This window comes from Aulostomus chinensis, chromosome 18 (genome assembly GCF_037954235.1).
Source record: "Aulostomus chinensis isolate RoL2024-O1b breed Wild chromosome 18, RoL_Achi_v1.0, whole genome shotgun sequence".
Taxonomy (NCBI): domain Eukaryota; kingdom Metazoa; phylum Chordata; class Actinopteri; order Syngnathiformes; family Aulostomidae; genus Aulostomus; species Aulostomus chinensis.
The window spans coordinates 16807600-16830570 of NC_141337.1; the positions used below are offsets into that span (position 1 = coordinate 16807600).

Consider the following 22971-nt stretch of genomic DNA (forward strand, 5'->3'; position numbering starts at 1 on the left):
CCAGGTCAACTCCAAAATCAGATGTTTCTGTGACCTAACTTCTATCATCCTTCTAAATGTCCTTTAAAATCCTTCCACTTTTTTTTGGGGAGTTCTCCTGCAGACAAACGGAGTACTTCTTTAAAAAAAAAAAAAAAAAAAAGACTCTAAGTGTGTGAGTAACAAGACTCCATTCTTATTCTCGCTCAGTCTGGAACATTTGAAGGACTTTGAGACCGAGCGTGTCCCTCAGTGTTGGAAATGTGCCGCTAAACAACGCAATAACTGAGTATACTTTCGGTTGTTAGCGGCTCAGACGTGTAGAGATGAGAACCCAGTAAGGTTCTCTTAAAGGTTCTCCTGCATCAGAATGAGCAGAAACTAGCTGTTTTGTTTTGTTGGGGTTTTTTTTTTTTTTCCCCAAACAGGGAATCATTCATAAAAGTGAGAGCAAAACCTCTCAGCAGTCTGGGTTATTTTAAGTTCGGTGGCCTACATTTTACTCTACCTAAAGGATGACCGCGCATGAAGAGAAGAGGGTGTGTAATTATCAGGAGTTGGCAAGACCCTCGTGTCCTCTCATTTCCTCTCTCTCTCTCTCTCTAAGGGGGACAGACAGAAGATCCACCTGCCAGAATATGACAGAATCCACAAATCACTGCCTCAGGGGAGCAAAAAACTGGGGTAGAGACAGAGGGTTAAGAGTATTCTTAAAATCCGACATATTTGGAAGCATTTCAAAGGAAAGATAATAATTGGAGGATTATTAAAGCTTATGCAAACTTTTTGATTTGTCAGATTTCATTAGATGGACCAAATGAGCGGAGAGGATGGCACCTCCTCAAATATTCTGAGACAACAGCAGCTGGATGTAGCGATGTGATTTCCTGTCCCTTTGTCATCCTTGTGTCATCCATTCCTCTCTCTACGCCAGCTGCTCCCTTTGTTCCTTTTCATCTCTCCGTGTCCCTCATGCTATCACACCTCTATTCCTTCATATATCACTGTCTTTCCTCCATCCTCTCTTCCTTTTGTTCAGGCACCGCGAGGTACATCACAAACAGTGTGCTGGACATGCTAGCACCCCTCATACACACACACACACACACACACACACACACACACGTGCAGACACACACACACACACGTGCAGACACACACACACACACACACATCCACAACCCTCTAGCCTACATCCCTCCCAGAGGGCCGCTGCAGCACCGGCACAGTCCTACATGGTAATCAGGTATCAGTCGGAACACACCGCGATGGAGGAATAAGGTTGGGAGGTGGTGGGTTGCTAGTTGGGGTGGAGGAGGATTTGAAGGTCAAACACAGTTGTGCATGAGCACACAGTTACACACCACCCCGCCCCCATCACACACACGCACACACACGTACAGAAAGTGTGTGTGTGAGTGTGTCTGTGGAGCATCAATCTCTGTTAGACATGGTGGGTGGGCACACAAGCAAGAGATTCATGCTTTAGGAAACCTGGAGAGGAGCTGGCTGTTGATGTAAAAACAAGACAGACAGAAGGATTGGCACAGTGTGTATTTGTGAAGAACCACACAATGTGTGTGTGTGTGTGTGTGTGTGTGTGTGTGTGTGTGTTTGTGCGCACGCCCGTGCACACACAGATTGTGCTCAACTCGTTTGTGCTGTTGTCCTCACTGTCAGACCATGTGACTAAGGTGTCTGGTGTTTGTGCATAGCTTCCAACGTGTGTGTGTGTGTGTGTGTGTGTGTGTGTGTGTGTGTGTGTGTGTGTGTATGAGACAGAGCACCTCATTCAAGCACAGTGCATAATTTAGCTACTTGTTGGGAGGATGTTTCAAAACTACATATTAAGAATGTTGTAAAAAATAAAATAACAGCGAGGCTCCGTATCTCCGTGCTTCTAATCGTCCTCGCCGTTTCCATATGTCGTATTCTCAGCTACATCCCGTCTCCATGTACACAGGTTGTATGGTTAGATGTTTCCAAAAGGACGGCAAACGCAGCTACAAATTGCTATTGCTTGTCACTTTCATGTTTTTATAAAGCAAAAAAAAAAAGCAGTTATCGCGTTGTTGACAAACGGTTATTCAAAACCACTAAGTGGATGATTGAGAAGGTTAGTTTGGAGAGATTACACAGAAAATGTACGTCTCACTAACTGAAAACAACGTTTAAAATGAAATTCCAGTCACCTTCATGGAGCCAGGGTGGAAAATGCAGTTTGTTAGCTGTTCATTTGGTCACATGTTGCAACCCAGCAAATAACGAACAAAACCAAATATCGGAGGTCTACGCCCGCTGAAGTTTTCAGAGCGCCGGCTAGTTGCTGAGACGACGGCGGGGATGGTCACTAAATAGTTTTTTTGCAATACAGGGTCCTTTCGAACTCTCGAATTGTTTTCAGCTACTTGAAGCAACAAAAAAAAAAAAGCTGTGACAATGTTATCCAGTACAGGCGAAAGCGGTTTCGAACTATTCTTCAATTCATCAGGCGATTCTTCTGCTTTGAAAATAACCAACTTTTTTTTTGCTCACAATAACTTCACCTCAAATCTAATAAAGTCTGCAGTACTGCTTCTGAAATACTGTATGAAGCTTCAGAGGAGATTCAGCGTGAGTGCAGGACTGGGTGTGTCTCCTCTGTGTGGAATGTTAAACAGCTTTTGAAATGATTTAGCTGTAAAAAGCCCACTAGAACAAAATTAAAACAGTGAAACATTTTGGGTTATTTGTAGCATAGATGAGTATCATTTTAAGAGGCTGCATTAGCTTCTTCCCCCATCATAAGCTTGCAGTTATTATTCTTTATCAGTCGTCCCTTGCCGAGTGTTGTAATGGGGGAGTGAAGGACAGCGCCGGCTGGCTGCTGGGCTTTTATGGTGCTGCGTAAAATCAGTGAGCTGAACGATTCTGCTGCTGCTGCTGCTGCTGCTGCTGCTGCCTGGAGAATATGGATGAGATCATTGCTGCTTTTACACACAAAGGACTCCAAACGCACCTGTACATAAACGTGTTTAAGTGCACAACAGCAGCAAATACTCTCATAAAAACACAACACACACACATGCGCGCTCCAGAATTTACAAGATGAATCGTGTGTGTCTGTGCTGTTCACGCTAGCAGCGAGAAACATCGCCTGGACAATCACTTTTCAGGCATGCCACAATTAGTCAGGAAGAACCAGCACTGCCCCGAGCTAAGGAGATGCGCACACACACACACACACACACACACACACACACACACACACACACACATACACACACACACACACACATCCTTGTACTTATATCTTTGTGAGGACTTTCATTGACATAATACATTCCCTAGCCCCTCACCCTAAACCTAACCATCTCTACTGCCTGCCTGACCCTAACCTTGACTCTAAACCTAACCAGAACCTGATTCTAACCTCGACCCTAAAACCAAGTCTTGACCTTCAAACGGCCCTTTGAAGATGTGAGGACCGGCTAAAATGTCCTCACTTTCCAAAAATGTCCTCACTCTGTTGGTTAAATGCATATTCTAGTCCTCAATATGTAGCAAGTACAAGAACACACACACACACACACACGTTTACTTTAAGTCACTCTGGGGTATTTACTGTATATACTTACATAAAGGTCTAACCTTAACCCTCATCACATCCTCTCCCCAGTGAACCAGTCTTACTTGTGGTTCGTGAGTCTAAAGTCACACATACACAAAGGTGATAATCAGAACGAGAACTATAAAAGGAAATAGACATACTGATCATGTTCAACAATAAGAACTTGTCTTAAAATGCAGTTGTTGTTATTTTAATTAGCTGAAAAGCCTGAAATAGGTCTGGCGTTGTCATACGTTTAGTTCTATGGGATAAAATAGGTCAGTAAGTGCCACACGTCTTAAAAACGGGGGCTGCCAACAAGTGTCTTAAAACTAGAGAGGTTGTCAAGGACGTTCAAAGTCACCACCCTGAAGTAAGAGGAAGCTCATTGTGGTGACTTGCTGTAATTTTTCATCGCCCAATGTTAGCTTTTTCAATCTAGCAGCCGTAGTTATACTTTAAATAAATGGTAAAAGCAATCCTCATATGTCGAGTTTATCTTGCTGAACCGAACTTAAAACTCTCAAACTTTAATTTGCAAGCTTATTTTCAGCAATAATCCAAAACCCAATGCTAATTTCTGGTAACCATCATCCCTGTGACACTTAATAGCAGAATCATTTCAAGTGGTTTAGATCAATAACTGATCACATCTGAGCTTTGCTTTTAAATCCACGATATCTGCACATACTTAATGTACGACTAATTATTTATTTAATTTGCCATTGTCTCTTAAAAGACAAAAGCCCTTGATTTGTATTCCCCCAAATCTATATTTGATCGGCATTCATAATCGAGGACCCGCGCCTGTATTTATTGCTTCAAAGGTGTGTTAGCACAATTAAACCTTTTGTTTTGTTTGGTTTTTTTGTTCTTACACTTGAGTAGGACAATGGTCCTGACGTAGTGGGTCGCACAACTCTATTCGCACACACACCCATGTCATAGTGTGACGCTGTCATCAACTATTATACATCAAATTAAATCACAAGACCCCCCCCCCCCCCCCCCACGTTAAGTATCCAAAACTATCAGAGGGACACCAGGGGAAGGCAACACTAGCGTGGCTCGTAGCGTTTCCACCGTCCACCCTCACGAACACATGATTTCACGATATCACTTTCCCATCACCATCCACCTCCTCTCAGAGGAGATTTCTCCTTTCACTCACTCACTGATCTCCATCCTCATTTTCCCCCTTCTCTCTCCTCTTCATCTCCCTCCCTCTAAGTCATCTTAGGGCCTTCTTCCCTTTTACATCTTTCTTTCTCCCTCTCTCTCTCTCTCTCTCTCTCTCTCTCTCCTCTTTTATTGCGATCTTTTGCCTACATCAAAGGTCTATTCAGTAATATTTCATAGAAAAACTAATATGCCTACTCTGCCCTTTCTTCCTGTCTGGATGCATACATAAATAATTAGGGAACCGCTTGATGCTTTCATTCACACAGCCATAAAAATTTTGTGCCTGTGTATGCACGCGTGCCTGCGTGTGTGTGTGTGTGTGTGTGTGTGTGTGTGTGTGTGTGTGTTCACATTAACCTTGATCATGTGCTTCCTCTTTATAGATTTTTCATTTTTACATTTTAAAATAACCAACATGAATTTCCCATTGAAGGAACAAGACAGATTATCATGTAATTTCACTCCCTCCACTGCTTGATATTTAGTTTTGAGATTAATCTGCTTGGTCACACCCCGCCGCCCTCAGATTACTAACCTGCGGGTAATGAAACCAAGGGTTAGAGAATTAAACGGCCCCTTAACTGCGCTTAAATCAATAAATAGAGACACAGCCCCTACAGTGACAGAGATGTCGAAGAAATTAAATTTAATGGACAATATGTATCAATTAATTTTTTTCCTAACCTCTTTTATGGGTACAACATTAGCCGGGGGCAACAACTTCAATGGGATAATAGATGAGGACAAATAAGCGTTTAATCTCTGATGCCGGGTCTGACACTGGTCGTAATTTAGACATCTAAGAGATCATGGAACAATAAATAATAAAGACCTTTTTTTTTCCTGATAATTTAAAATGCAAATCATGCTTATTACCTGCAATAATAAGAACATTACTCAGCCAAAAAGCAAATATGGAATAACATAAAACCTGTTTATGTGTGTGATTGAGATGCAGATAGTAGTCATTATCACTCATTGTAAGGAAGTGTAAACCGAGCAAAATCTTCGAAGCAGCTACTCCAGTGTTCAGTTACCTGACGCGACCTTGTTCTAAGGACTTAACCAATCTCCAGTCAAGTCGATGGAGACCAAGGTTAACGTTAATAAACAAAATAACATGGACCTAAATTGGCTTACGAGGGTCCTGGGGCCTGATGCAGTTTGTGGGTACGTCTTCTCTTAAACAAGAACTTGATTAATATTTAGTCACTTTGCTGGGATTTAGGAAGTCTGTGAACACAACATACACTCAAATTGGGCCCCTCCTCCCAGAACATATGACCTCCCGGCCCTGACGACATGAATAACCCCACCCCGCCCTGCATCACATGCTAAACGCCGACTAGGACAAACTAAACACTGACGAGCAGGGAGTACACACCAGCTAGAACGAGCTAAATGCCGGCTAGCACGAGGAAACCGGACTGTTGGTCACATACCAGGAGAAAGCAGACCAACTCTGTATCCCTCTTCATCTCAGCCTCTCCTTTGGTGTTTGAAAGTGTGTGAAAGCTAAACTGAGTTTCACCCTTGTTTGGAACCAGCTTTATCCACTTGTCGTTTCACCTCAGTGGGGCGGTGTGTCCTTTTTTCGCTGCTCCGTAGGCATCCACCATTTTCTCGGACTTGACATAGCTAGGCTACGTAAAGCCATCACTCAGAAACTGAAGGAGTGTAACGTCGCTACTTTGATGGTTTGCAGAGATAGCAACAGCATGTCGCTTTACTTAGCCCGCTAGCTCACATATAGCATGCTAACATTAACTTGTTTTTTGTAGTGCTGTGTCCAACGTCTCAAATCAACAGCACGGAGGAAATGAACAGACTTAGAAGTGAATTAACTGACCCCTAAGACACACCAGTCTGAGGTAAAAGGTGAATAAGAAACAGTCCCTATGTCCTGACTGGGCGATTCAGTCCCAGTATTTAGATACGGTATGCACTTGCATTCTTATGATATCATATTAGCATTATAGCATTGGCACAAAAATGTGTTACGATGAAAACAATGCTAATAACGATTAAGATAATATCGTTAATTGAGATAATTCTGGGATGACATATTGACTAACAAAAAAAGCTGTGGTGAAAAGCGGTGGGTACTCACCCGCTCCCCGCCCAGATGATGTCCCCACAAAACAAAAACATTGAAACAGCAGCGACTCTGCAGACGCAGTCACCACCACACATGTCTAAAGATCCGTACGTGATGATTGAGGCAGATTCATTTTGGAAAAGTCTACCTTTTTTTTTTTTTAAAGAACACGCTGCAGAGTCGACCTTGAAATCATACATTAAAGTAGAGAGGAATATTTATCAAGACACCTGCGAGCTGTCGAAGAGACAGACTGAGGTGTCTTGTGAAGCAGGGAGTTTGTTTGTAGCATGATGTTTTACACTTGTCTGCTCATCTAACATCATAGTGGACATGGTTATGTGCAACACGTCATAAATGCAGGCCATCAGAAGGTCCTGTTTCCTACAATAAAAGGATAATTGTTTCCAGGAAGGTTCGGCACCCCCACATTCTTTGCCTGGGTCAACTTGACCCCTATCCAGGGTCCAGGACACACCCCCCATTCTATCTGTCCTTGCATTGTCTGGCCTTACTTGTTCAAGATTTGGCAATGGGAGCGAGATTTGGTGGCGCTAGAGGTTCCTTACTTCTCTTAAAACAGGGAGGATAATGATGTTTTTTAAGGACACGTTCAGGTGTAACTGAATAACCCAGAGACATCCCGTCGCAAGTAGTTAACAATCACCTCAACTGCTAACTTGAGAGAAGTTGTAGGAGAATAGCAGAATATAAAAAATATAATAAATGTATAGATTTTTTTTAAACTTACAGTGCCATTTGATATCATGTTATAAGATGACGTCATTATCCTCCTAATTTCAGTATTTGAATCTAATCAGAACTGTAAAAAGAAGTGGATCAGTGCATCTCTCATGGTTTGACCCTCTTGTAAGATGCCTTTGTGTTTGGTTTCAGTGATTTCTGAGTGTAAAGTGAAGCCCCCCAGGCATCTGCTTGGTCTCAGTGATGAAACGGCATGTTCAACACTTTGATTAGCTCAATAACTCACTCCTCCAAGCACAGAATGAATGGGTGCACCTGAAACAGCCACTGTCGTGACACACTTACAAATACACTCATTACTTGTGCAGGCAGAGCGAATAATGACCCTGGATGGCTGAATCCCGTTGACATCTTTCACAGAACTTCGTAGATATAAAAGGAGGAAAATGCTTTTAAATGTGAAAGACGGCTATAAAAGGGGAAAACACTTGCTCGGGGATTGCTTTCTGACAAAGTCCTTGTTATGTCCACTTCTATTCACTTTAATACGTGGTCAGATGAGAAATTGTGACAGAAAAAAACTCCTTACACTCTAAATATCATATATACATATAAATACATATATATATATATATATATATATGTGTGTGTGTGTGTGTGTGTGTGTGTGTGTGTATACATATATATACACACACACACCACCGCTGTGCCTCCCTAAATGAAAAATCCTTTTAATCAGAGTGAATATTTCACTTTAATTTCCTGTCATGTTTTATAAACATGTGAAACACTCCCCTTATTAAAGTAAGAAGAAATGATTACCTTCTTCTTCTTTTTTTTAACTTCTGTCAGTGTTGTGATGTCTTGCAAGATGAGCCAGTCAGAACAGACGGGGTTTCATACATTTTAACAGTTCAAAACTCATCAGTCACTGGAGTGATCCAGTGAACCATCCATCCATTTTCTACCTCTTATCCTGTTAAGGGTCGTGGGGGGGCTGGAGTCTATCCCAGCAGCCTTCAGGTGAGAGGCGGGGTTCACCCTGGACGCGTCACCAGTCCATCTCAGGACCAACACATAGAGACAGACAACATTCACACTCACAGTCACACCTACAGTCAATTTAGAGTATCAATCAGCCTCGTCCTCTCTTGATGTCTTTGGACTGTGGGAGGAAGCTGGAGTACCAGAGAGAACCAAAATAGGAACAGGGAGAACATGGAGACTCACACAGAAAGATCCTGTGCTGGAGCCGGGACTCGAACCCGGAACCTTCTTGCTGTGAGGGGACAGTGCTGACCACTGCACCACCGAGTTAAAGATGATGTTATGAATAGTGAAAGAGAGAATTAATTGGGGCAAATTATCTTCGTTTATGTGACCCACATTGAGTCCCGTTACATAACACGGGTTTCTTTGCGTCGCCATATTTCTGCAGCTGTTAAAGGGAGCAGGAGATGATTATGCAACATTCACGCACACATTGTGCTAATGCTGACACACACACACACACACACAAACACACACACACGCAGGCAGTACATCTGAAGCCCAAAGAAAGTTCCAAGATTGCTTGCACCCACAGAGAGAGGGAAACAGAAACAAAAAACGCGCACATATGCAAAACAGCAAATGTCGGCGGTGTAGCGAATGAGGTTTAGATGACTGTGCGGTACAATTACCTCTTTTGAATAATTGAATCCTTAGAAGTTAAGAAGCAGTGGCCAGGGGTGTGCTTTGTTGTTTCTTAAAGAACAATTAGGGTGAGAAAGGGGGGAGGGAGAAGATGGAAAATGAGTCATGGTGACTTTGAGGGAGACCACTGGGACATGAAAAGCCTGTCAGTGTTAAAGCACCCTTTTGTAGATAAAAAAGAAATCATGGAATGAATACAACATTCACCAACAAAAACATCACACACACATATTAGGGCAACGAGCATGCGTTCGTGTGTGTGTGTGTGTGTGTGTGTGTGTAGGATATGACATGAAATGTTCCAATTAATATTCTTCTTCATTTATCCATCACCGTGCAATTTTTAAATCATGCCTGAAAGGTTAACCAGCCTAAATGGAAAAAATTCAATTTAAAGTCTAGTGTGCCGTAGCAACAGGGTTATTTTTTTTTACCCTAAAAAAAAGGAAGTAGATAAAGGAACAAAAGGAAAAGGGAGAGCAGGCGGAAGAGTAAACGATGCAGGGAAAAACCAGGAGGATTAAAGCACTTGGAATACTGTGAGATCAAATTTTCTTAACTGTCAAAACAGGTCAGACATGTCAAATATGAAATGGCGGATTAGCGCTCATATTTTTGCGGCTCCCTCTTTCACCTTTTACCTCCAGGGGTCTGTAACGGTCTTCCAGGGGGTCCTCAGCCAAGAGAGGAAGAGTTCTGATCGCTTGTAAACGGGTGAAGTGCCAGACACGGAGCGGCTGATCCGACGTTTAAAATACATGATTTGAATTTTAAGTTATTTATTTATTATTTTCCTGGTCGTCACCGATTTTATGCTAACAGAATACCACAGGGATGAGGTATTTTTATGGGCCTGTTTTTGTGAGTTTGTGTTGCCGTGAGTTCCCTCAACCAAATACCAACATTGCATTCCAGATTTTAGGGTTCAAATCTGCACCTTTCTATTCTCAGTTCATTTCTTGTTGATTTCCTCATCGCTTTTTCCTCGTATTTTGGAAAGAATTTGCTGGAGGAAGTAAGATGGTGTACAAATTTGTTAAAAAACAAAAACAAAACAGCGAAGACTTGGGATCGAAACTGCATTTCTAAAGGTTGGATCAGGGAATGCCGGCTCAGATGTCTTGTGTTTGAAGGTCTGCAGTGTGTTGACTCCATCTGAGGTCCTGAACATGAAAACACAGAAGAAGCCGCTTCACTTCAGACAGCTCTCATATGCAGTCGTACTGCTCAGGACTCGTAAACAAGGGAAGATTTCCTTCTTTCAATTTGCTGGGTCTGTGACCTTGTTTGGGACAAGTTCGTCATGAAATGATCATTACAGTTGGTCCAGTGTGTGTTTTTAATTAGGCTACTTTAAAAAAAAAAAAAAAAGGTATGTTCGTGCCCCTTGGAGGAGCTGGAGCGTCATCTCTTCAGTCGCTGCTGGGTAATTACTGTACAGCAGCGATTCTCTTTCTTTTTTAAATGCAGTGTACATTTTACCTAGCCCAATACTGCTCTTAATACATATTCAAGATTTGTACCCCCCCACCCCCCCGGCTCTATTTATGAGTCGAACTCAACATGGCCTCCCAAACAATGGTCTTAAAAGTAAGAGCCACCATCCATCCCCATTATTGTCACCAGTCCAAGGCGTTTATCTCGTGTCATTTATATTTATTTCTAATTCAGTGCATGTTTGTGTGTATGCGTGTGTAAAATTATAGTGGTCCTCCACATTGTGTAAAGTGCTGACTAGACAGTCAGCCAAAGTTCAGCGTATTCAGCGTTTAGGCTAACGGCAGAAAATAATAGCATTATCCTGGGATAAGCCCTCGTTTACCCTGCAAACTGTGTGAGGAGGGACTGAAAGACGATGGAATGACTCTGGTGAAATGACTTTATTTCCTGTGTAACAACCAAGAGCTCAAGTAGAAATGGCAGCGGTGAATGAGTGCAGCTTTCGAGTGATTTCTTTATTATTTAATCGATGCGTGAAAGCTGTCATTTCACCGCTGCCTCTTGTATGATGTAAGTTTATGGGAGAAAAGCCTTTTTGAGACCGTTTGACCACCGTGTGAGGCTGTCGGCGCAGTTCCTGCATTCAGGACAACATTCGCATTGGAGCACCGAATAAAACCCTGTAAACCTGAAGCAAGGATCTCCATTGACCGTGGAGTTCTCGCAATGTTTTACCTCCTAACCCTTGTCCTTTTCTGTTCTTGTAGCGACTATCTTAGTTCAAACACATTCAGCGCCACCCTCCTGGTCTTTTTGTTCCCTGGATAGGCTTGTAGGCCAGCTCCAGTTTTGGGGTCCAGCATAAACCTCAGCTAACAGAGTCATCAGCTGTTGTTGTGGATTTGTTGCCTATTTTCTGTTACAAATGTTTGTACCTTCAGTTTTTTTACAAATTAACAGAAATTAATCTATGACCCTAATGCTTTCGAGCGCATATTATTCATGATGCAAAGCATGAACATTCAGGACTTAATTCTTCAGAGCTTAAACTTAATTTAAGTCTTGCGAGTCACAGCTCTCTCCTGAAGTCGCCGAACCTGCCGCTGACACGTGACCGCTCCTCAGCCAGGCTTTCAACAACGCTACACGCGCAAGTTGTCGAAAATGTTAAGGCATCGGCAAGAACGTTCACATTTCCGGAGATGGCCCGGAAAAAGTTGAGTGCCACATCTGCCAAAGGAGGCTGGCACATCACAAACCCACTACAGGTTTGACTAATCACCTGAAAACTGTCAGCCATTGCTGAGCCGTCGCACTCGCTAGACGATCCTATGGCTGATGTTTCCTCAGTGTGATCTGCATTCTGAAAAATGCTGATTGAGGTGAAGATTCTGTTATTTGCAGATAATTAACATCCAAACTTCAAAGCCCCAAAAAATGTTGTTCAGGACAGCCATAATTATCTACCAGTGGATGAAAGACGGGCAAAAGAACATGAATGTGACAGCTTCAGAGTGTACTCCAGCTATTTTACGCAGTCCGACTGCAGGAGGCTCAGTTACGATCACTCTCTGTTCATTCATTCTATTAGCGCTTTATAATACAGGAAAGCTTCAGCGGTAAAAACCCTGTAGGCTCAGTAGTTTGTCTTCAACCCTACACGCAAACAGAAAAAAAACACTAAACAGTAACAAATATAATACAAGAAAATTAAAACACAAGGGCTACTTTATATCCACCAAAAAAAGGCATTTGTTTTGTGGATGCACTGTACATCCACAAGCTGATCCTCCCAGGAACTCACATCTCCACAGATGTCACGCAGGTATCTTTTAAAATCCTCTCAACTGAAAATGTTCAAGATGCGGAGGACCTCAGGCACGGATGACGTAGCGTCATTGAAAAACATCACGACTCTTTCCCCGACACCGCGAAGCAGTTGACGTCACTGCGCATGACTTGCTGCAAAACCGCAATCTTTAATACATGTCTGCCGAGTAAATAATTACTGCAACTGCAGCGTTTGTATGTTGGCGCATGTGTGTGTAATTACCGAGCCTTTAGCTGAGCTGAAAAGTGTGGGAACTCCAGCTTATTTTTTTACACATTTATAAAGTATGCAATCCCTGATAGCCTTTTCACATGCGTCATATAGTAAAGATGTTCCTCATGTCCTGACCTGACCTGACCTGGCCTCTCAGTCCCTGGTTTTTTCTTCTCTCGCCCACTTAACATGAAATGATGTGACGTATACGCCACTTGGCTGGACATCCAGTTTGCCCCACAGTTCCATAAGTGAACTCTATTTTAGTTTGCAGCTCAGACTCTTATCCCTGAACCATTCTATGTATTAAACAACACAGGACTCTGCCCCCCCCCCCCGCCATGCCATCCCTTCCTCCTCCTCCTCCTCCTCCTCCTCCTCCTCCTCCTCCTCCTCGCATCTCGCCCTCTCCCTCTCTGTGATGGTCGTCATGTCAGAGGAAGGCTGGCTGCAGCCCTTGCAGCAGTCATCTTCTTTGATGTTGAGCCCTGCTGGCTCTGCTGCCTGCCTACACAGACACAGCCTGTCCAACACACACACACGCACGCACGCACGCACACACACACACACACACACACACACACACACACACACACACACAAAAACAAATGCACGCTGGAAGAAAACATGCAACATGCATCTACTTCAGAGAGAAGCAGTCGGGAGTGTATGAGGCTGCAAAGTCATTTATATAAATAAGCAAATTTGTACTAAAACATTTTTCTTTTCTACCTCCACAAACTCTGAGTTACATTTCTAGACTGTAAGTCCTCATTTCCTTCTCCGCTTCTCTTTAATAAACATAAATTTGAATAGTTATGAGTGTTTCTCCTCTGAGGCCTCTGTACTATAGCACATCAAAAAAAAAATATGCACACACTCATGAACACACATAGAGAGAAAAAGTGGGACATCCGGAGAAAATGTATTCAAGAATACAGAATGGAGGAAAGATTCCCTTTCAATCGTCCCTCTCTCTCACTCCTACATTATACCCATGAATAGTAGCAAAGTGACTGAAGCAGGAAGCTGCTTGAATTCCACATTAAAACCAAAATATGAGATAGGCTGCTGACCTGACATTTCATAAAATGAGCACAATGCCTTCAAATGATAAAATAAAACATTGATATCGACTTCACAAAAGGGTATAGAAAGTCAAACTGAGTCCGATAAGATTTTCTATCATGAAAAGATGAGACACAAAGACACTCTTTACTCCCACATTAATGTGCTCCCAAAACAGATCTTAAAACTGTGTGCAATATTAAAAGGTTTTATCCCTGGAGAAGAACCTGAAGAAAACTCAGAGACTGTACCCTGACACAGAATTTGGCATAATGAGACCTGAGTTGCTTTAAAAACACCCAAAGTAGATTCTCTGATCACCAATCGAGTACGCGATCAATACTATCTGCACGATATTCATCTCTCTGGTTGAAATACGTCACCACGACAAATTTGGGGAAAAGAAAAAAAAATGCTCAAATGTCTGTGGGATGTTGACCATAACACGACATTTAAAGTAGGTCTTCTGGATCACGTCCACTGAAACAAAACACTCCTGTTTCAACCCTTAGACATGGACTCAGGTCATTTGAGCAAGTTCACCTCTGACATGTCCAGAAGTACCAGATGGAAACCACCAGCCTACAATGACCTTATGGTTCCAGAAACTACAGGTTCTCCAGATTGCTTCAAAAGGTTCATCACTTGGTACTTGGATATCGAATTTCTTCAAAATCCACCTTCTAGTTTTTGTGCTCTTCCTGTTAACAAAAGTAGTAGGGGTGTAGTATTGCCAGAGGTCAACAGTTTCATCTGTCTTGAGGAAAGATGTGCCGGCCCGAAACACAAGCAAGATAAAAAGTACAAAGAGGACCACACACTGATGGCTCCCTTAAGTGGTTTGATTTCATCTGTCGCCACCCTGTGAGTGATGTTTTGAGCGGGACGCTCTCCTCCAGGCTCAAGATATCACACAGACATGTTGAACACACAGGTAACACACAGTTGGGCTCAGTAACTTGGGCTAAAATGCACATTAGGTCACACATCCGCAGCTTTGCTAGCTTTCCCAGCTGTTCTGTCCATCTCTGCTCACATACGGAGCAGCTGTTTGTTTTCTCTGTTGCATCCACTGTCCCATTATTGTAATGCCTGATAAGGCAACACTAGCAGACCAGGTTGAGCAATATTCTGTGCTGTATGAATCGCACGATGACAATAAATGAAGCAACCTCTACAAGGTAGGGATGGCACTCCACTACCGACACAGCACCTCTTACTAATGGGAGCTGCTGGAGGCCAAAGCGGAGTTAGACAATTGCATCGTCCACATCTACATTTTTTCCTGAAAATCATTGTAACTTTATGCTGATTTCATTTACTCTAGTTGAAGTGAAATGTTCCCTTTCACATCAAAGAGTGCCTTGTTACACGACATGTCAAACAGCATGTCTAACCCATGATGTTGGCATGTTAGGTGTCGTGTGCAGCAGGGACGATGATTTTAGTCTGTGAGGCTGGAAAACAGCACCTGAGTGCTAATTGCTAATTGCTACATGCTAATGTAAGCACATTAGCTGTGGCATTTAGCTCCAAACAGCGCTGCAGGGCTTAGAGAATGGTTGTTGGTCTTGTTCAGACTTAATCAACCCAAAACCTCTTTGTTGATCTCTAGTTTTTGTAATAGAAGCGGTGCCGTTAATCCCTGTAAGATTATTGGCTCGGAGCTGATCACTTTAAGTCTTGTTGCTATAACATGACTATTCATTCACTCAGAAGAAAAAGAAAGGAGACAAGTGATTCTCATCTGACAGAACTAGAAGATAACCTAAACAATATCATCAAATTGTCATATTAGCACAACTTTAATCCTCTATTACAACGTCAAGCTGTTATATAAGAGCGCATAATTTGTACATCATTAAAATATAGTGTAATAAAATAAAACAAAAATGGAGAGACAAGACAGAGGCACTGAAAAGGACCACTCCTCCCTCCTCTCTCTCCCTGTCTCTGTGCCTCTCTGGTGGCTGGGAACAGCCCCGTGGTCAAACTGGAGACTGGCCAAGGATCTTTCCATCAATTAGTTGATTTTTTTCCCCTCCATCTATCTCTGCCTAACTCACCCTCCCTTTTTCTGTTTTTTTTTCTCGATCTCTCCCTCTCTGTCTGTCCCATTATTTCCACTGTTGTTGTCTCGCTGGAAGAAGACTTGAGAACATCAGAATGTAGGACACTCAAAAGAGCAAAAGCTTTACTTCTAACCACAAAACCTTGTTTATTCGGACTATTTTTTTTTTTTGTTTTTGTTGATGTATTTTGATTCAGTACCAATGTTTTTTTATGTGCAGGTGGCAGCAGCAGTTCAGACAATAACCAGCTACATGCACAGCTACGCAATCATGAAATTACATCACACAGTTGTGCTTCCCTGCACTGTACTCCCACTGCGTGTCATCACGGCATATCAATTACACGGGGAAGTGAAGATCTGCTTCTAATTCAATCAGTCAGTGCTGGTGTCACATCTCTCGCTTGCTGGCGTTCTCACCCCCTCACCCGCTCTCCCACCCTCTGATTGCTCCCTCTCTTGATTCTCACTGATGCATCTCAGTCATCAGGAGGCCGGCGAACATGGGTGTCAGATTTAGAGGCCGTCGATGCACGAGGGAGAGAGAGAGTGCTGTACGTGGACTTGGGCGCCTGTGTGAAAGAGTTAAGGTGTTCAGAACTTTGTTTTGTGAAGTGGACTTCCTGACCGGACCAAGTTTCTTGGGCTACCTTTGAGTTTGGAGAGTTTTACAGTTGAAGATTCCATCAGAATTATATTCCAACACTGGCGTTAACATTTTCAGATTCAAATAAACCGTCCGTTATCAGCCTATCACAGGCCCAACGCAGATATATCATATCAATGTTTATGTTTTCTGATAAGTATCGATGTTGAAAAAGCTTTGCTTTTTTTTTTTTAACAACACACAAAATTCTGAAAACAATGCCTATGATAATATAAAAATGGTGTAACAGGATGTGTCCAGCAGAAAGCGCACTGGCACCTCCGCCATGTTCATTTGGCTATTTTATTTTGGTCTTTACTTGAATGGTCACATGTGACAGTGTAAAATGTTGTTTGATGAATCGAGTAATTAATTTAATAATTAATTGAGTAATTAGCTTTCTACCTTTACATCGTCACATCAAGTACAAAATTGTTGTACAGTGAACAGAACATTTTCGTTTTTATCAGATGCCCATATTGGTAATCTATGATTTTTGCTGCTCTAAAATCAGCATTGGGCTCAAATATCTAATATCGGTCAGCTCCTAATTAATAACCTTCTAAAGGGAAATTTTTGGAAAGTGTGTGCACATGACTCCCCATGTGGTGAATGAGTTCACACGTTCCATTTGAAGGCAGCTAACTTTAACTAGCTAGCTAGCATCCATCCATCCATTTTCTGCTGCTTATCCTGATAAAGGTCACAGGTGCGCTGGACCCTATCCCAGTCAGGGACAGGTCGCCAGTCCATCACAGGGCAAACACTGACAGACAGACAACCATTCACACTCACAGTCACACCTACGGTCAATTTAGAGTATCAATCAGCCTCGTCCCCTCTTGATGTCTTTGGACTGTGGGAGGAAGCTGGAGTACCAAAGAGAACCCACACAGGAACAGGGAGAACATGGAGACTCACACAGACAGATCCCGTGCTTGAACCCTGAACCTTCTGGCTGTGAGGCGATAGCGCTGACCACTGCACCACAATGCCACCCTAGCTAGCTAGCAGCTACTTTAGAAAAGTAAACATAGTAATAGGCAGGCTAACAGCTAATGTAGACACACATTGTTTTCATCTCAGCTTTTAGCAATCACAGTTGATAACAACACAGTTGTTTTGTGCACATAAGCATCATAGCAACATGTCTACTAGGGACGTCATGCAGTTAAACAATTGTTCAGTACACAACCAAGGTTCAATTCCCACATGAGCCACAATTTTGTCCAGATCCAGGGGTAATCAAATGTTATATTCCAAAGTGTATTTGAAAAGCATCACAACGATAGCAGCTACTGTACACTGTGTGTCGGTGCAATGTTGGAAATCTCACATTAGTTTTGTGAGTGTGTGTTTATTATTTTGCTCTTTAGCTGTTTTTGTGTGTTTTCTAACCAGACCTTTAAATCATGTGCTGTCCTTGGTAAACTGCACTTCTAAAGGCTTTATGAATATATTAGTTATTCTGAGCAGAAACTGTATGTAATGAGGACTAATACAAATGCACAAGTAGGCAACTAAAGAATCTCAGCTCATCATTACACTCGTTCCCACACAACATTTGTTTTTTAATGGAATATCTCTCATTGATGAAAGAAAAATGCCACAAAATGTTGTAAAAGGCCATGATGCACTACAGTTACAGTGTGAGGGCTTGCTGGTGCTTCCTGAATCGTGAAATGTTGCTATCTCCTGAGAATTCTCATAGGAAACATAGAATGATCTCTCTGTCTCTCTCTCTGTCTCTCTCTCTGTCTCTCTCTCTCTCTCTCTCTCCTAGATCACAACCATTTGAACAATGCAGCCCTATCACCCCTGGGTCCAGCCATGGCCTTGTCTCACCCCCATAACAACCTGGGAATTGGCTTCAATAAGTACACGTCACTCAAGGCCATGGGTGAGTATTACGCATGCATGCACGCACGCACACACACACACACACAACCTGAACTGCATTCTCTGAATGATGAACTGAAGGGCCTCAACTACTGATGTGGGTGTTACAAGACAGATGCAGAGCACATGGTCTGCTTTACAACAGGCCAAATATGAGACAATATGAGCAAACCTTAATCTGGAGGGAGGATGATGGGTAATTCTAAATGCCGCCATGCTGGTGAATACATTGGGAAGTGATTAAGGGAGAGCAAACTCATTGAAGGGCTATTTCTGATTTATAGAAGTGTAAAAGTGGGGTTGTTTGAAGTGATGTCGTAGTTCTGGTCTCAACACCACTTCTTTTAGCCATGGCCTTGTTGCAGTCTTACGCCGTCTTGTCTGAGTCGTGTGATCTTGAGATTTTATGCCAAGACCTTAACTGTGGCAATATCGCTAAATTGGTTGTGCATTATGTAATCGGATAGAAAAACACCTGGCTTGAAACCCAACCAATAACTCCACTGGTTTCTCGAATATTTGCTGCGGATGGATGGCTCCCCGTCAACCCGCCCCCTTCACACCAACACTTCAACCGTCAGTGAACAAAAGCAAAACAAACAACAAACAAAATTACCCAGCACTCAGAGTGCTTTATTTTTGACTCAGGAATGTTAGAATTACTTAATAATTTCATTGTCTTAATTAATGATTTTTTTTTTCTTTTTTTCTTTTCATCCATGGTGATGTCGCGCCACAACCGCACAATTCTGAGTTAAGAGGTTTTGGTCATTTTTTTTGACTGGCCCACCGTCATCTCCACTGGCTCATTATAACGGAGCTAATGTAGCTACCGATGTGCAAAAACAGAAGTCATTGAATATTCTGTGCTACGTGTGACAGACTGAAGTAGCTCTTGAATGGCGCCGTTCACATCTCCACAATTCATAGCAAAAACTGCACGTGACTCCAACTCGTGGCACTCACAGATCATCGCGACCACAGCAACAGAATTTATAACATGCACAGGCGAGAACTGTGAACGGTCAGAAACATTGTGAACAAGACAAGAACAAAATGAGTGACTGTAGTCACAAAAGCGAAAGTCACCAACTTTATGTCTGGGTTTGATTTGGATCTGAGGAAATGTATTGATTTATTCGCCGTGAGGAATCTCACCCAAATTGTCTCTCATTACTTGCTGGTGAAAAAATGAAGTTTGGGGAGGTAGGTGTGCAGAGGGGGCAGACACAACCCCCCACCTGCAGGTGACGCACCCCTTCATGAAACCTAGATGACCCCACCCACCTCAGAGGCTGAGAACAAATAGATACGGTTGCAAAATAAAATCTGACACTTTATTAGAAATAATAGAGAGTGGGGGAATCAGAGAACAAAAACCTCTTCCAGACTTGGTGCTAGACTTGCTTCAGAGCGCTCACCTATCTCCACCACCTACTCAAAACATCTCTCCCAGACTATGGCGATGTGCGGAGTTATAAAAGATGAAAATGTGTCCACACAGGTCTGAGAGATGACTCTGGGAATCATGTGACTCCTGCAGTCACCACATGGGAACCTGTCGGAGCACCTATGGGAGATTTTTGAACACTGAAAACATCAGCAAAACCTGTACAAACGGTCCATGGGCTTCATGAAAGTGCGAGTCCTGGACTGAACTCAGCAGGCGCGTGGTTAGTTGTGTTCGTCAACCATCTCTCTGACCCTCAAACGCTGACGGTTATTAGCAGCTGGCTTTTCTATAAATGCGAGTCTGCTGTAGAAGAAGGTGACGGCACGAATCTGCTGCTGCTGCTGATGAGGATGATGGCTGACGCTACACAGGATTCACCGTGTGAGAGAAACAATACCATTAGACATAGAAACCCTCTCGACATCTAACACGGCAGCCTTTGCTGTCATTAAATGAGGGTGTGTTTGTGTGAATGAGGCTGCAATGTAAAGCCCTGTGAGTACCGTTAAGGTCGAAAGGGCATCAGTGATGACAAACAGCATTTTGGCCAGCAGCAAGGTGAGAAGGTGAGGCATTGAGTTGAGGCCATCAGCTCACTCCCTCACGCACACACACATACATATATATATAAATATATGTATGTGTGTGTAAATATATATGATGTCTTTTATCATCTGATCACCTCAGATGATAAGGACATGGTGACACTGATGATGAATGACAGTTGGACACATGTACGATTCACTGACTTGATATGCGAAGCGGCAGGACGGCCCATCAAAGATGAATTCCACCATGTTAGACCCATAATCAGCCAGCCACTGTTTTGAATTTCCAAGCGTAACTATATATCATTTTGAATTTACTGCATAATTCATGTTCTTAGAGTCACAGATGAAGAAGATACAAAGAAATATGCTTCCTTCAAGTGCTGACCTATATATTTAATCATTTTGGGAAATTACCCAGAGAAGAAGATTAAAAAGAAGATAAAAAAAGAGAACATAATCCTTTGAGCGAGTAGAACTGCTACAGACTCTACAAATGTCTGCTGATCTGCCTGAAATGTTGCTTCACTGCCAGAAACTTGACGAAAAACCGAAATGGCCAATTACTGTTGTCCTGCACCTTCTTAGAGGCAAACACAAATACCTGGAAAACACTCAGACTGTGCATACCTCCACAGTATGAATGTAGTAGCATCAAAATCTCCTCGAAACTGCAAAAAAATAAGTGTCCTGCATTGCAAATCCAGAACGCCATCCGCACCGTCTCCAGGAGCTTAACACACGTGTCTCTGACTAAAATTTGAATGGAAGAGGCACAAACATGAAATGGCGCGATTTATAGATGAAGGTTTTGACGCAGACTCCGACTTCACGAGTGGTGCGATTCAGCCTGGAGCAGATCCTGGCAGACCGCGTCCATGCCTGCCCCAGCAAGGTCTTTAGTCCTCTGGTGGGTGGTGGAGCGTGCCGAGACGATCAAGAGGAACAACGGGGAAGAACGAGACACAATAGAGGTACGGTGCACAGCCAGCGATTAGATGAATAGGACGCAGTGGGAAGCTGGACCAGAGGGAGGAGGCGTGAATGAGCCTGTCTTACTCTCATTGTGAAACTGCAGAAAACCTCAATACGGCACCTCAAGAAATTTATGCCAAATATTCTCAGGAGTCTCTCAGATGTTGACCATTATACTGAATATAGGTCGTTCTGTCTTCCTCTTCCTTAGGGATCCAGAATATGATCAAGATGATCTCCAGTAACTCAAACCTTCTTTCATCGATTTCAAATGGACTCAAGGAATTTGTTGGAAATTTGTCCATGAACAAATAACACCAATAATTATATCCACTAATGGCCTAGGACAGTCTAGGACAGATCCACATCACCTCTAAAATGTTAGCGCTGGTCATGAGTTTACCAAACCCACCCCATTAGTTTTGGAATATCCTGTGAACAAACAAAGAAAAAAAACACTAAGACAGACATCTTAGTTGTTTATTGGTTTGGTAAATGCCTCTGTAGTACGTTGTTGCCTTGTTATTTTGCCTCCAAATTGTAGAGAGCCGTATCACTAAGCGGATAGATAAAATCTCAAGATAAGGATGAAACAAACAGCAAAGCTCTTTCACGAGCTGATACAGTACAAATGGTATAACCTGGTATGACCTCATCGCGCCTCTCGCAACCTTTGTGTGCAGTGAAGTTGTATTTAAGGGAGCGACATCAATGTACAAAGAATCCAATTATCTTCTCACACATGCTTATCGGGTCTGGCTGGGCAATAAACAAACCACCAGGCTCAGAGATCCTGGCTGTGTGGGCAAAGTCGTGGCTAGGACACACAAGAGCTGCTGACTGTTTGCCAGGTGAACCAGCGTGCGTCTGGACTGAGCTGCTTTGAAATCTTAATAAATACGCCGAGACTTAAAGGAGCAGCGTGCAGCATTTAGTTCCATCTTCCAGCGGACTATTTGAGTACCCTCCCCGCACCCCTCCAAGCATACAAGGACACTGAAGTTTTTTGATACCGGTAGGATTAGACACGCCCGACCTTGACCTTTTGACTCTTGGCCTAAGATATTACATATAATGGTTCTTTCTGATCATGAAGTATTTTGAAAAGTTTTTAGTTTCAGTGAATTGTTGGAACTTTCATCGAGGTGGGAGGACTTTGCCCCGGTAGATTCCTGTTTGTCTCCTGCAGGCTGTATTCTCAAGTCCTGCATTGATTTAAAGCATTTTAACTTGGTTATGGGTCACATTTCAATCACACAGCGCCTCGCAACTGACCCATTATTTCAAGAGTGAAGTAAATGCTCACTTCCTTAGCATAAGCCAGAGGCTCTCAATATACAAGTCGATTCATGTCCCAACACTCACCTAGATCGTGAGTTCTGGTTCGTGACTGAAAGAATGAGGTCGGTTCAGATGGAATTTGGCATGGGACAGTGCTACAGTCTCTCCCTCCTGCCGGGGGAAAAGCCTGAGGAGAATGTGTCAATGAGTACAGTTGATGTGAACGTTGCGCCTGCTTTACACTGCTGTAACTCACCTACCGCCGGGTCAAGAACTGTAGAGACTAGACAAAAAGCGT

At 42.8% G+C, this 22971-nt stretch overlaps 1 protein-coding gene across 3 annotated transcripts in view; it reads left to right on the forward strand.

The window, feature by feature from the left end:
* The window catches only part of LOC147245438 (protein shisa-8), a 131231-nt gene that overhangs the window by 95398 nt on the left and 12862 nt on the right, over positions 1–22971 (forward strand). For all 3 annotated transcript variants that reach the window (XM_086184559.1, XM_086184558.1, XM_086184560.1), the window contains one exon: positions 18301–18417. In XM_086184559.1, coding sequence (XP_086040685.1) covers positions 18301–18417 — 117 coding nt within the window. The remainder of the gene's footprint in view (positions 1–18300; positions 18418–22971) is intronic.